The sequence below is a fragment of the Eubalaena glacialis genome, chromosome 11 (assembly GCF_028564815.1).
Source record: "Eubalaena glacialis isolate mEubGla1 chromosome 11, mEubGla1.1.hap2.+ XY, whole genome shotgun sequence".
Taxonomy (NCBI): Eukaryota; Metazoa; Chordata; class Mammalia; order Artiodactyla; family Balaenidae; genus Eubalaena; species Eubalaena glacialis.
The window spans coordinates 15,609,289-15,621,360 of record NC_083726.1 but is presented as its reverse complement, the minus strand read 5'-3'; the positions used below and the strand labels follow the sequence as shown (position 1 = coordinate 15,621,360).

The 12,072-nt window shown below is 49.6% G+C and overlaps 1 protein-coding gene across 3 annotated transcripts in view; it reads left to right on the top strand.

The window, feature by feature from the left end:
• The first annotated feature begins 4,036 nt into the window (after positions 1–4,036).
• ABTB3 (ankyrin repeat and BTB domain containing 3) overlaps positions 4,037–12,072 on the top strand; it is a 310,593-nt gene continuing 302,557 nt past the window's right edge. For 2 of the 3 annotated variants that reach the window (XM_061204460.1, XM_061204457.1), the window contains exon 1: positions 4,037–5,297. In XM_061204460.1, the coding sequence (XP_061060443.1) occupies positions 4,142–5,297 (1,156 nt within the window). In that variant the 5' untranslated portion in view covers positions 4,037–4,141. Of the gene's footprint in view, positions 5,302–12,072 lie in introns of all 3 variants that reach the window. The other variant, XM_061204459.1, reaches the window with a different exon arrangement.

Here is a 12,072-nt window from a genome sequence, read left to right as displayed (position 1 = left end):
CATACGCTTTGGTTTATCCATAAGACTAACTAAGAGACATGCTCATTAGTACTGGAACTGTGTTGGGGGCAAGGCCCGGCTTTCAAGGAGTGTGACTTCTGAAAGGGGAGAGGAGCCATCTGCACATCTGTAGCATAACAGGCAACAGCATGTCTACTAAGATACGGCAAAGCCTCCTAGACAAGGTGGCATTTCAGCCCAGCCCTGAAGGATCATTTGGATTTTATATGTAACATTTGTCATTTTTTTCTGACTCTATAAGAAATGTGTTTATTACAGAGACTAGGAAAATGTATAAGATAATAACAGACATGTATAGGGTTATTATCATGTGTGGAACACTGTGCTAAATCCTATATACAGAAAAATCTCATTTAACCCCCCAGCAACCCAAAAAGATGGGTGTGATTATTTGTGCATTTCAAAGGCAAAGGAAGAGGGTATAAAAGAGATTGAATGAGTGAACTTGGGATACATGATTGGAAAACTGGCAGAGGCAGTAATGGAACCCAAGTTGACCTGGTGCCATCAAAAAAATAAATCAATAAATGTTAAGCCCATTGCTTTCAGTCTCTTTTCTTCCCTGTGCATGAGCTTTTCTTGGGTTCTCTTGCTGCTTACACTCTGAGAGGTCATCACTCAAGCATCATCGGCACATAGGTGGGAACTGAAGGCATACAAGTGGACGAGATCACCAGGGAAACACACAGAGAAGAGAAAAGGCTCTGGGAACAAATCCCAAACAACAGAGATGGAGACACCCTCCCAGGTCTGGGCTGGGCGGACAGGAGTCAACATCAGGGAAAACTTCACTGTGGTGGTAACCTTGGAGCTGAATCTTAGAGGATGAGGTTTGCCAGGTTCGGAAGAGGAAGACAAGGTCTTTGAGTAAAGTGAGCAAAGGAAAGAACATCTGCAAAGACTTATCGGATGCAAGGGACAACATGTTAACTTGGAAAACCAGCAAGTGATTTCAGTATGGCTAGAACATAGGCGTGTGTGTGTGTGTGTGTGTCTGTGTGTTCATGTGTGTGCAGGTATCTGTGTGGGTGTGGGAGTGCATCTGTGTGTTTATGTGACTGTGAATATGTGTTCAGGAGGCTAGGGTGATGACGGAGAGCCTAGAGGGGGAAGCAGGGTTCAGATCATTAAAGACTGTGTATCCTTGTATTCGATGGTATGCGAAAAATACATATAGAAAAAGATTTATTATGAGGAATTGGTTCATGTAATTATGGAGAATGAGAAGTCTCACGATCTGATGTCTGCAGGCTGGAGGCCCAGGAAAGCTGCTGGTTTAATTCAGTCCAAGTCCAAAGACCTGAGAACCAGGGGAGCAGGTGATGTAAATTCCAGTCTGAGGGCTGGAGAAGGTGAGATGTCCCAGCTCAGTCAGTGATGGGGGGTGGGGAGTGATGAATTCTTCCTTCCCCCACCTTTTGTTTTATTCAGTCCCTCAGCAGATTGGATGATGCTCAACCACATTGGGGAGGGCAATTTACTGAGTCCCTTGATTCAAATGCTAATCCCACCTGGAAACACCCTCACAGACATACCCAGAAACTATGTTTAATCTGGGCACCTGTGGCCCATTCAAGTTGACACATAAAATTAACCATCACAATCCCTTTTAAAAGGTTTGGAATGTTATGGAAAAAGTCTGGGAACAAAGTGTGGAGATCCCTGAAGGCCACTAATCAGTATAAACTTTATTTATGTGGAAGGCAAATGGGAACCTTTGAATTTTTTTCAAGAGAGGAATGACAAGATGAGAATTGGGCTTTTGGAAGATTCTTAGACTGGATGGTTTGGAGAAGGAAGAGGCAGGAGAGGAGACCAGTTGGTAGAATATTATAATAGTCAATAGAGGTGATGAGCATATGCATGAGCATGATAGCTACAGGGTGACGGTAGTATACTGGGGTGAAGGGATGGGTGATGGTGGATTTGGGCTGACAGAGATGAGAAACATCAGACAATCTACTGGGTTATCTGGCAAAATCCGTTGTTGAACATCAAACCAACAGTTCAAAAGCATGTCCTTCCTTCCTTCACCCATTTACAACAGATATTTGCTGACTGACTACTCTGTGTCAGGCCTATGCACGGGGAACCCCTAGTTCAGTGTGGAATCTAACAAGTAACCAGACTGTAGTAACCTAGTGTTACAAGGGGCCAGAAATCAACAGCCTCAGAAGTGGGGGAGGCAGCTGAAACACCCAAGACAGTATTGAGTGTTAACAAGATACCAGGCCCCAAATGGAGTCACTTATGCTAAGCTCCACTTCACCAAACTGAGACACTTAATTACAGTTTTGGCTCTCCCAGAAATGGAATCTTAAACTAGTCAATCAGGAATCACCTGATCAGCAGTAGTTAGGTAATCTGCCTTATAGACCCCTGCCATCTCCTAGAGGAAAGTAACCTTGCAATAAGCAACCTGCTTTTTCACCTAGTATAAATTCCTTGTTCCTTCTCCATTGTGTCTATGAAAGTCTTTCATTTTGTACAGCTCCTCCAAGCTCCTTTCTATCTGCTAGATTGGATACTGCCAGATTCGTGAATTGTTGAATAAAGCCAATAAGAGCTTTAAAATGTACTCAGTTGAATTTTGTTTTTTAACATGAAGGATATGGGCTACCTTCCTGTAGCATGGCACTTCTAAGCTGGAAACTCAGAGGAGAGTCCCCTACAGGCAGAGACAGTGGGAGCTGGTGATCCCCAGGTGAATAAGATATGGTTTCTGCCCTGGTGGATGGGGACAAATAAACAAGACAATGCCACTGGACATAAATGCAACTAAGTCATGCATATATACCATTCTTTATTTAAAAAAGAAAACTCTCCTCTGTGCAAATTTACCCTTTTTAAAGCTGAGCTCTCTGGACCATTACCCACCAGAACGTCAAAGTGGGACATAAGCCTTGCCTCCAGTGTACCCCCAGGCATTTGAAGGATGGGCTCAGAGTCCTCCTTGCTACTGAAGGAATGTAGTTAATGAGTGCGGCTGGCAGACGGCTAACGTCCAGAGACTCAGCCTTCCAGTGATGTCCACTTCCCTGATCCCTCTGTTTGCCTGGTTTCTTATTTCCCTCCGCTCTGGGGCAAACTGGGGCTGAAAGAGGACCGCATTAATTGGTTTGGGGACCCGAAGGTGGGGGAGGCTGGAGAGGGAGGAAACACATGCTTTGTGTACTAGAGAAAGAAAAAGGAAAGTGAAATCCGAAACGCAGGGGCAGAAAGCGACCCCAGGCAGACACTTTGTGAACCGCTGGGGGGAGCGCAACTCGGTGGGTGGGTGGGTGGGTCACATGCCCAGCCTACCATTCTCCTGTTCTGGTATCAAAGCCGAAGCCTCAAGGGCAGGGACAGCAGCAGAGGGGTGGGGTAGCATCTGCGTCTCTACGCTCCCACAGGTCCCCCAATTCTCAGGCCCTGGCTCCCCACTTCATGGAGCCTCGGTCACGGGCCGGGGGCGTGTATGAGGGGCGGGGCTGCGTGGAGCTGAGGAATAAAAAAAGAGGTAATTAGCATCCTCCAACCCCATTGGCTCTCCGCCGGCCCTGCTTTACATACGCCCGCCCCCTTGGGCTGCCCGGGGCTTGCGGGGTTTTGTAGGGTTTGCAGCTGCTGCGGTCGCTGCTGCGCTTCAGTGCCGGGCGGGCGAGCGCCCAGCGAACCCCGGGCCGGGAACCGGGAGCCGGGGAGCCGAAAGCCGAGAGCCAGCTGCCGGCAGAGGTGCTGCCGCGGGCATCTGGGTCGATTTCCGTCCTACGAACACCGAGGCCAGCGCCCAGTGGTTTCTGCGCCCAGCCCGGCCCGGTGGGGAGCGGGTCAGTTTTATTTTATTTTGGAAGAAAGGGACGAGTCCGGCGTGAGCTTCTCCCCCGGCCTGGCTCTCTCCTCAGCGTGTCCCAGCTCCGGCCCGGGCTCTGGAAGATGACTGTCTGCTCTGCCCTGCGTATTGCAGCGGCGACGGCTCGGGGAGGCATCCGAAAGTAGTAACAGTAGGTAGTAGCGGCTGGTGGAAAAGTGAGCCGAGGCGGCGCGGACTCGGTTCTTCCCGCGCCCCGGCGCCCGCTTTTCCTCGCTGCTGCTTCCCCTCGGCTCCCCGGCGGCCGCAGCATGAAGTGGCGCAGCGATGGCCAGGAGAGGTAAGAAGCCCGTGGTTCGGACGCTGGAGGATCTGACGCTGGACTCGGGTTATGGTGGCGCGGCGGACTCGGTGCGCTCCTCCAACTTGTCCCTGTGCTGTTCCGACTCGCACCCGGTGTCCCCGTATGGCGGGAGCTGCTGGCCGCCTCTAACTGACTCCATGCACAGCCGGCACAACAGCTTTGACACTGTCAACACTGCCCTGGTGGAAGACTCCGAGGGGCTGGACTGCGCCGGCCAGCATTGCTCGCGGCTGCTGCCGGACCTCGACGAGGTCCCCTGGACCCTCCAGGAGCTGGAGGCGCTGCTACTGCGCTCGCGGGATCCCCGGGCAGGCCCGGTGGCCCCCGGCGGCCTACCCAAAGACGCGCTGGCCAAGCTGTCGACGCTGGTGAGCCGGGCTCTGGTACGCATCGCCAAAGAGGCGCAGCGCCTGAGCCTGCGCTTCGCTAAGTGCACCAAGTACGAGATCCAGAGCGCCATGGAGATCGTGCTGTCCTGGGGCCTAGCGGCGCACTGCACGGCGGCCGCGCTGGCCGCGCTGTCCCTCTACAACATGAGCAGTGCCGGTGGCGACCGCCTGGGCCGCGGCAAATCGGCGCGCTGCGGCCTCACCTTCTCCGTGGGCCGCGTGTACCGCTGGATGGTGGACAGCCGCGTGGCGCTGCGCATCCACGAGCACGCAGCCATCTACCTGACGGCCTGCATGGAGAGCCTTTTCCGGGACATCTACGCGCGGGTCGTGGCCTCCGGGCTGCCCAGGAGCTGCAGCGGCCCGGGCCCGGGCTCCAGCTCCGGCCCGGGTCAGGGGTCGGGCCCCGGAGCAGCCCCCGTGGCGGATAAGGAGCGGGAGGCGCCGGGAGGGGGAGCGGCGAGCGGCGGCGCCTGCAGCGCAGCCTGCAGCGCAGCCAGCAGCGCCAGCGGGGGCAGCAGCTGTTGCGCCCCGCCGGCCGCCGCTGCCGCCGCCGCCGTCGCAGCCCCACCGGCAGCCGCCGCCAACCACCACCATCACCACCACCACGCGCTCCTCGAGGCGCCCAAGTTCACCGTGGAGACGCTGGAGCACACGGTCAACAACGACTCCGAGATCTGGGGGCTGCTGCAGCCCTACCAGCACCTCATCTGCGGGAAGAACGCCAGCGGTAAGTGGCTGCGCGGGTGCTGCCCCCTCCCACCCAACCCGGCCAACTCTCGTCGTAAGTTTGCCTCCCGGCCCCCTCCCGCGTCCTTCCGGCTGCCCGCTGCTGTCTTAAGCCTCCGAGGGAACCGCCGAGCTGGAGGCGGCTAGAAACACCACTGGACCCTCCTGCTTTCGGGATCCGCGTACTTTACGCCGCTGGTAGGGTCCCAAGTCCGAGAGGGCGCGGTTCTGCCCCGGATTCGGGGCGGGGCAGCGGCTGCCTCGGGCAGGCGGTGGGAAGAACCCAGCACCACTTTGGAGGGACAGGTGTGCGATCATTTGCGCCTAGTACATATTTCTGCCAGAGCCCTGTGTTTCGTTGTTATTGTTTTTTCATTTTAAAAATTTTATTTATTTAAATTTATTTTTGACCTTGAAGATGCCAAATACCGGGGCGCAGGAGCTTGGCTCCCTGGAACTCGGGAGGAGGCGCATTCCGCCCTCCGCCGCCCAGTTAGCATACTTCCCCGCGCCCTCGGGGACACCGTCGGTGCGCGCAGGAAGGCAGGGCCCCGCGGCCGTAAAGGCAAAATGTTTGAGAGCTCGCTCGGCCTAGAAACAGTCGGGGAGAGGTGTGTGTGGTGAGAGGGTGGAGCGGGAAGCCTTATAGGTCCCGAGTTTTTTCCGGGGCAGTTTTTGAGGGCCAGAGCTCACAGCTGGTGGCTGCTGCGCAATGGGCAGACCCCCCGAGATTCCGACCTCTTGCCGCTGTCGGTTGGCTGGGAGGTGCAGCCGTCACCACTTGGCTTAAGGAGCGCCACAAGGGACCCGGTCAGGATGGGAGTGGGGCGGGGTTCCGAAGGGACTGTCAGTTTAAGAGGTCGTTTCCAGCAGGTTCTGTCATTCCTTCCCGCATCCCGTTTTGAAGGCCGGAGCTGGGTGGGTTTGAACCTGCAGTTCTGGTGGCGGAGGGGTGGGGCCCGGGGCCCTTGTTTTGGAGAGCTCCAGCTGGCGGTCCTGCCTGTCTGAGAAAGCCGGAGCTAGACACTTCAAAGCTTCAATTTTCCACAGGAAATGGTAGAAGCGTAACTGGAGACTCCAAAAGCGAAATAAAACTTTGTTACATATTCGGCGGTTTGGCTGGAGGTTGCGTGGTTGGAGCTGAAATGCAGTCTTTCTGGGCAGATTTCATTCATGTTGCTGCCTGTCGTTTCCCCGGGGCTGAAGCAGAGATGCAGCGGGCGCGGCCCGGCCTCTTGGGGGTGCCAAGTGTGTGCATAGGAGTGTGTGCGTATTTGGGAGAGACTGTGCGCGCGTCCGTGCGTGTGTATGTAAGTGTGCCTCTGAGTGTGCGCAGAAGCAAGCAGCTTCAGCAGAAGCCCTTCGGAAACAGAACCTCCAGTTGTCAATCCCCTCACCTGGCTTTGGTCATCGTTGGGGGAGGGGAACGAAGAAGCAAAGCGTGTGTGTGTGCGCGCGCGTGCGTGTGTGAGCGTGCGTGTGTGTGTGTGCGCGCGCGCGCGCACTTGTGTGGTGGGGGCAGGATGGCGACTTCCGCGTTGATCGCCAAGACTCCTCCGGCCTCTTTGCCAGAGCCCTTCCCCCTCTGCTGCCAGTAGAGAGCTAAACCTCTAAAGGGAGGGTACCTGTGAGGCTCCCCGTGCCTGCCCACCTCCACCCATGAACTCCTGATGAGATAGAAACAGCTGGGAGAAGGCATTGGTGTTTGTGTGTGCTTCTTCCGGAGGAGGAGGAGGATTCACCTGCAAAACCCAGGAGCTTTGGACAGGACAGTTCTTTGTTTGAAGCCCTACCCCAACAAAAAGTGCAGAGAGGTGTAATTTTCTTCCCTCCGCATGCGCCCACCACTCCTGTTCTTACCTCCCCATTACAATCTACTGGCCCCCCAGACTGTTACCTGCTGGAATCTCCTCCCACTCCTGTGTGTCCTTTGGGAAGAAGGAGCATTTCCCTTTGGGCTCCAGTTTGGGATGCTGGGTGCCCTGCTCCACCTCTGCCTTGGCCATTCTCTTGAAGTTATGACTGTGGGTCATAACTCACTTTCCTTCTCTGGGTCTCAGTCTCCTCATCTATAAAATAAGGGCCTAGATCTGTAATACACCCCCAGGTCCTCTTGTAGCTCTGTCTGTTTTTGTTAGTAGCCTCTGCATTTTTTCAAATTGGTTTTACTTTTATGATCTTTAACATCTTTTAAAGACAGATTTTGTGTTTATCCTTTTTGGAATAAGTATAATTAGAGGAAGGAGAAGACCGCAGAGCTGGTTTGGGGCAGGGTGAATGTGTGGTGGTTAGGGTTTGCTGCCATCACAGCATTTCCCACACCACAGAGCTTAACTCCTAGGTTTCAGGGCCCCTTTGCCATCTCTTAGTATGAGATATACTGTAATTTCATTGTGATCTCTTCATCTCTTTTCCTTGGGCTTGTTAAAAATGGCAGAAAGCAGTAAGAAATGAACAGTTAATTTCTTAGGTATCTGAAACATACATTAAACATCAAACCTATTTCTTCAACTATTTTGCATGACATTCTTTCTGATATGCAAGCTTTATTAAGGAGCCCATGCCTTACATAATCTTTTCCCCCCTTTAACTCAGTAGCCTCACTTATTCATTCGTGAATTCCTTTGTTCGTCAATATTTATTGAGCAGTTACTAAATCTAGGGGCTGCACAAGTACTGAGGTACAAGCTAATAACAGCTAACATGCATCCAACACTACTCTATATATTGACCCATTTACTCTTCAACATTCTCTTGAAAAAGTACTGCTATTATCCCCTTGATACAGAGGAGGAAACTGAGGCACAGGCAACTTAACTGTTTTGCTCTTTAGTGACAGATGAGTTCCCTGCCTTCAGGCCATCCTCCCTGCCCTTCATTACCTACACAGTTGAACCGAGGCCCTTGATAGCCTGACAGTCCTTCTGTTCTAACACACCATATGTTCCTATTAAACTGAACTGGGCAGTACTGGATTTCACGTTTTTATATCCTCTGTCAAGTCTGAGAGGGCCTGGTACACAGTTGGAGCTTATTAGATGCCTGTTGAGTTGAGCAATCTATTGTGAAATATTGTACAATGATATCCTGAAAGAAACTATTGAATTCTGAGTTCCTTGAATCATCTTTTCAAGTCTTTTTACCTTGGTTGCCCATTCTTACTGCCATCTCTGCACCTGTCCGCCTTTCTAATTTGCTGCTGCTACAGCTCGAGGAATGAGGAAACGGATCACATGGGACTCATGGGGTGATAGCAATGTCCCTTCTATCTATAGGGGTGTGGGTTCAGGGGTACTTGCATTTGTCAAAATGCATTGCATTGTAAATTTAAGATATGTGTGTTTCGCTGTATTGCAAATTACACTTCAGTAAAAAAAGGAAACAAAAAAGCCATAGGCATCCTTGGATGAAATTTTGTTTTAAATACAGAAAGAATTTGAAGGGAAGACTGCAAGAGGCAGTGTGGTGTGATGAAAGGGAGAAGGGCTTTACACTTAGAAAGATCTAGCCTCAAATTTCGGCTCTGCCACTTTCTAGCAAGTGACTTAATTTTGCTGAATTTGTTTTTCTCATCTGCACAGTAAGGATTACAAAACAAAAAAAGACATGAAAAAGGAAGAAAACCCAAACCTACCACATAGGGTGATTAAAAGGATTAAATCAGATCAGATATGTGAAAACAACTGTCACATAGTAGGCACTCGATAATAATGGCTCTTCCTTAAAAAACAGATTATTCAGGCTGGTGATAATAATAATAAGGGGATTTGGAATAGTCTCTTTCATTGCTGGGATCCCCAATCACTTTATAAACTTTAATTAACATGAGCCCTCGCCTCACCAGCACTGGTTTGGTGGGTAAGTTGGTGTTCAGGTCTTTTGCTTTTCTGTTGTTCATAAACTAAATGCTTACTCAGCAGTTTTGCTGCCTGCCCCCCGGCCCCGCCCATCACCCCGTCCACATCCCTGGAGCTTGTCGCGCTGTTCCATGGTACAGTGTTGCTGTGCTGGACAAAAACATCACAGAAGAAACCCAGCTTTTTACAAAGAACTGCAAAAGCTATCTCAGCAGCCAGCCATGTCAGTGTCTGTGCTCACAGAGCATGCTTTTAATTAACTAGCTTAATGTAAATTAAAACTTGGAATTCGGGTCAGTGGAGGGTTATTTGGTTTTCTGTTCAGATTTGCCAGTTCAGTGCATTTGTAAGTAGAATGTTTCCTGATACACACCATAAAAATAACAACAAAATAAACAATGGCGGACCAACCTGGACATCTGGGGTCAGAGGCGGGGTGGCTAATGGCCTTTGAATAGAAGAATGGCCTCTAATTCTGGGTCTGTTATTATTTGTGACCTTGAGCCAGACACCAAACTTACCTATAAAATGGGTCTGATTATCATTTACTGAGAGGTAAATATAAAATAGTAATTGACTTTGGAGTCAGACACACCCATAACTTGCAGTTTCCCTGTCTGTAAAATGGGTATTATAATCATAATAGCTACACTTGTATAGTGCTTATTATGTGCCAGGCACTGTTCGAAGAGTGCTATATGTTATAATTGTTGTCGTTACATTAGCTATTATAAAAAGCAACCCCCAAATCTTAGGAGCTTAACACAATAGAAAGTCCTTTCTTACTCACTAAAGTCTGATTGGGGGAGGAGTGTGGTGGGAGGGTGCTGGAGGGTCATTTAAGTACCAAGACTGATGGAGAGAGTGCTTTCTTTATCTTCAATATGTGGACTTTAGGGCCTTCCTTGGACATTTATCCAGCCAGTAGGTAGAGAAAGAAGGAGAGTATGGAGGATCTTAAGAAAGGTGTTATGGGCTAAGCCTGAAAGGAGCCTTCATCACTATGCCCATATATCATAGGCCAGATGTGTCACTGGCCCCCTTGGCCACCAAACATCTATGTGCCTTCTTCTTCTCACACACAAAACATGCTTCCCTTCCCCTAAGGGAGGATATTCATGTTCTAGCCAATCAGTGCTTCCAACTTAAAGTTCAAGATCTTTGGGTGAATTCCTGTCCTATCCATGGGATTGAATATGGCTTCTCATGGTTCAGAGACCCATGAGCTAAAAGAGACTCATTATCTTCCCCTCTGTGCCCGTATACCATATTGGAGGATAAAGGAAAAGGCAACAGTGGAAGACACACAGAAGTCACTGGCCCTTAGTAGTTATGAAATCTTGCCAAGCAGACACTGTGTGACCATGCCCTGGAAGTGGGTGAGGTTCCTTGCTTAAGCCCTGATTCTGCTCTCTGGAAGCAGTTTCCTGGTTCATTGTCCTCCATGGTCTTGGCTCTGCCCTGTGGCAGGATTTTCTTTGTCCATTATTCCTCTTGGCCACACTTGAAGTGGGTCTTGGGGAATATGACCTCCTTGAGGCTCTAAATCTTGTGTAACCTAGTTCCTGCCCTTGAACTTTAAGGGGCCCAAGGATTGTTTTAATGCTTTAACAGTAAAAGGTTTTTAAAATCCAAGCTTATAGATTTTGCCAAAGCAATTCCCACAACAACTTAGTAGGATTTTCATCTATGACGTCTAGTGTGCCAGCAGTCAAAGTTATTTCCTAGACCTAATTCTCAAGCCTGGATTATTTCTTGGCTTTCTTAACCCCATACCTCTATTTCTCACTCAACTTAATGACAGCTGCCTTGAGGCCATCAGGCTTATGTGGTGGGAAGCTTATACACTTCATCTGATATTTATTTCAGTTAGAAGTCTGCTCAGTCTTTACTCTTATTGTTTGGGATCTAGGAATATTGTCTTCTTCATGTGTCCACTATTCCTTTCCAGTTTTACTTGCAAACTGACTAATTCATGCCTGAGATCCTCTCTTTCCCTAATACCTTGCTAAACTCAGCCAGGAACAAGCAGCAAACTCTCTTACCATTATTTTTCAGTCCTTTTTCCTCTAGCGCTTACAGGCTCAGTAGGCATGAGTTCTGCCTTCTAAGTTATCATAGGTGACAGTTTAACCAAACCTTTTATTGCTGTATAACATGGCGCTCCAGTTTTCCAGCCTCAAACTTCATAACCCACCATCTGACTTCTAAGCCAATGCCACATATGTAAGGAACCCACTTACGGTGTCGATTTCTGTATTAGTTAGGATAATGCAAGCTGTGGCATCAGAGAAACCCTAACATCTTAGTGGCTAAACACAATAAAAGTTGTTTTCTCATTCATGTTGAGTCCAGTTGAAGGTAGGGGAGGGAGGCGCTGTGTTCCATGGAATCTGATGGAGGGTCTGCCCTCTGGAACACGTGACTCCCAGGAGCTTCCTTGATTGCGGGCAACAGTGTGGAGGATGGGGATTTTTTATAGGAGAGTCTTGGATGTGGGTATATTAATTGCTTCCACATTCCAAACACCAGAATTTAGTCATGTGACCTCAACTAGATATCAGAGGCTGGGAATTATGGTCTCTGGCAAGGCAGCCACTCCCAGCCACAATTCTGTATTAGAGGGGCATCAATTTTTGGTAGAGTGCTGGACATCTCCGCCATCATATATTAACTATTTGAATCCTCACCACAACTATATGAAATAAGTGCTATTATTATTATTGTTCCCATTTTACAGGTTAGGAAATCAATTAGGAAGTAAATTCAAGAATTTGACTAAAGCGACCCAGCTAGCAACTGTTTGGGTCACATTTGAACCGGGGCAGTCTGGCTCTGGACTGCCTTGTGGAATGTTTATGAAGATCAAAGTAATATTAAAATAATAATATGGTGGGTGCAAAGTGTTTTTCCCAGTGT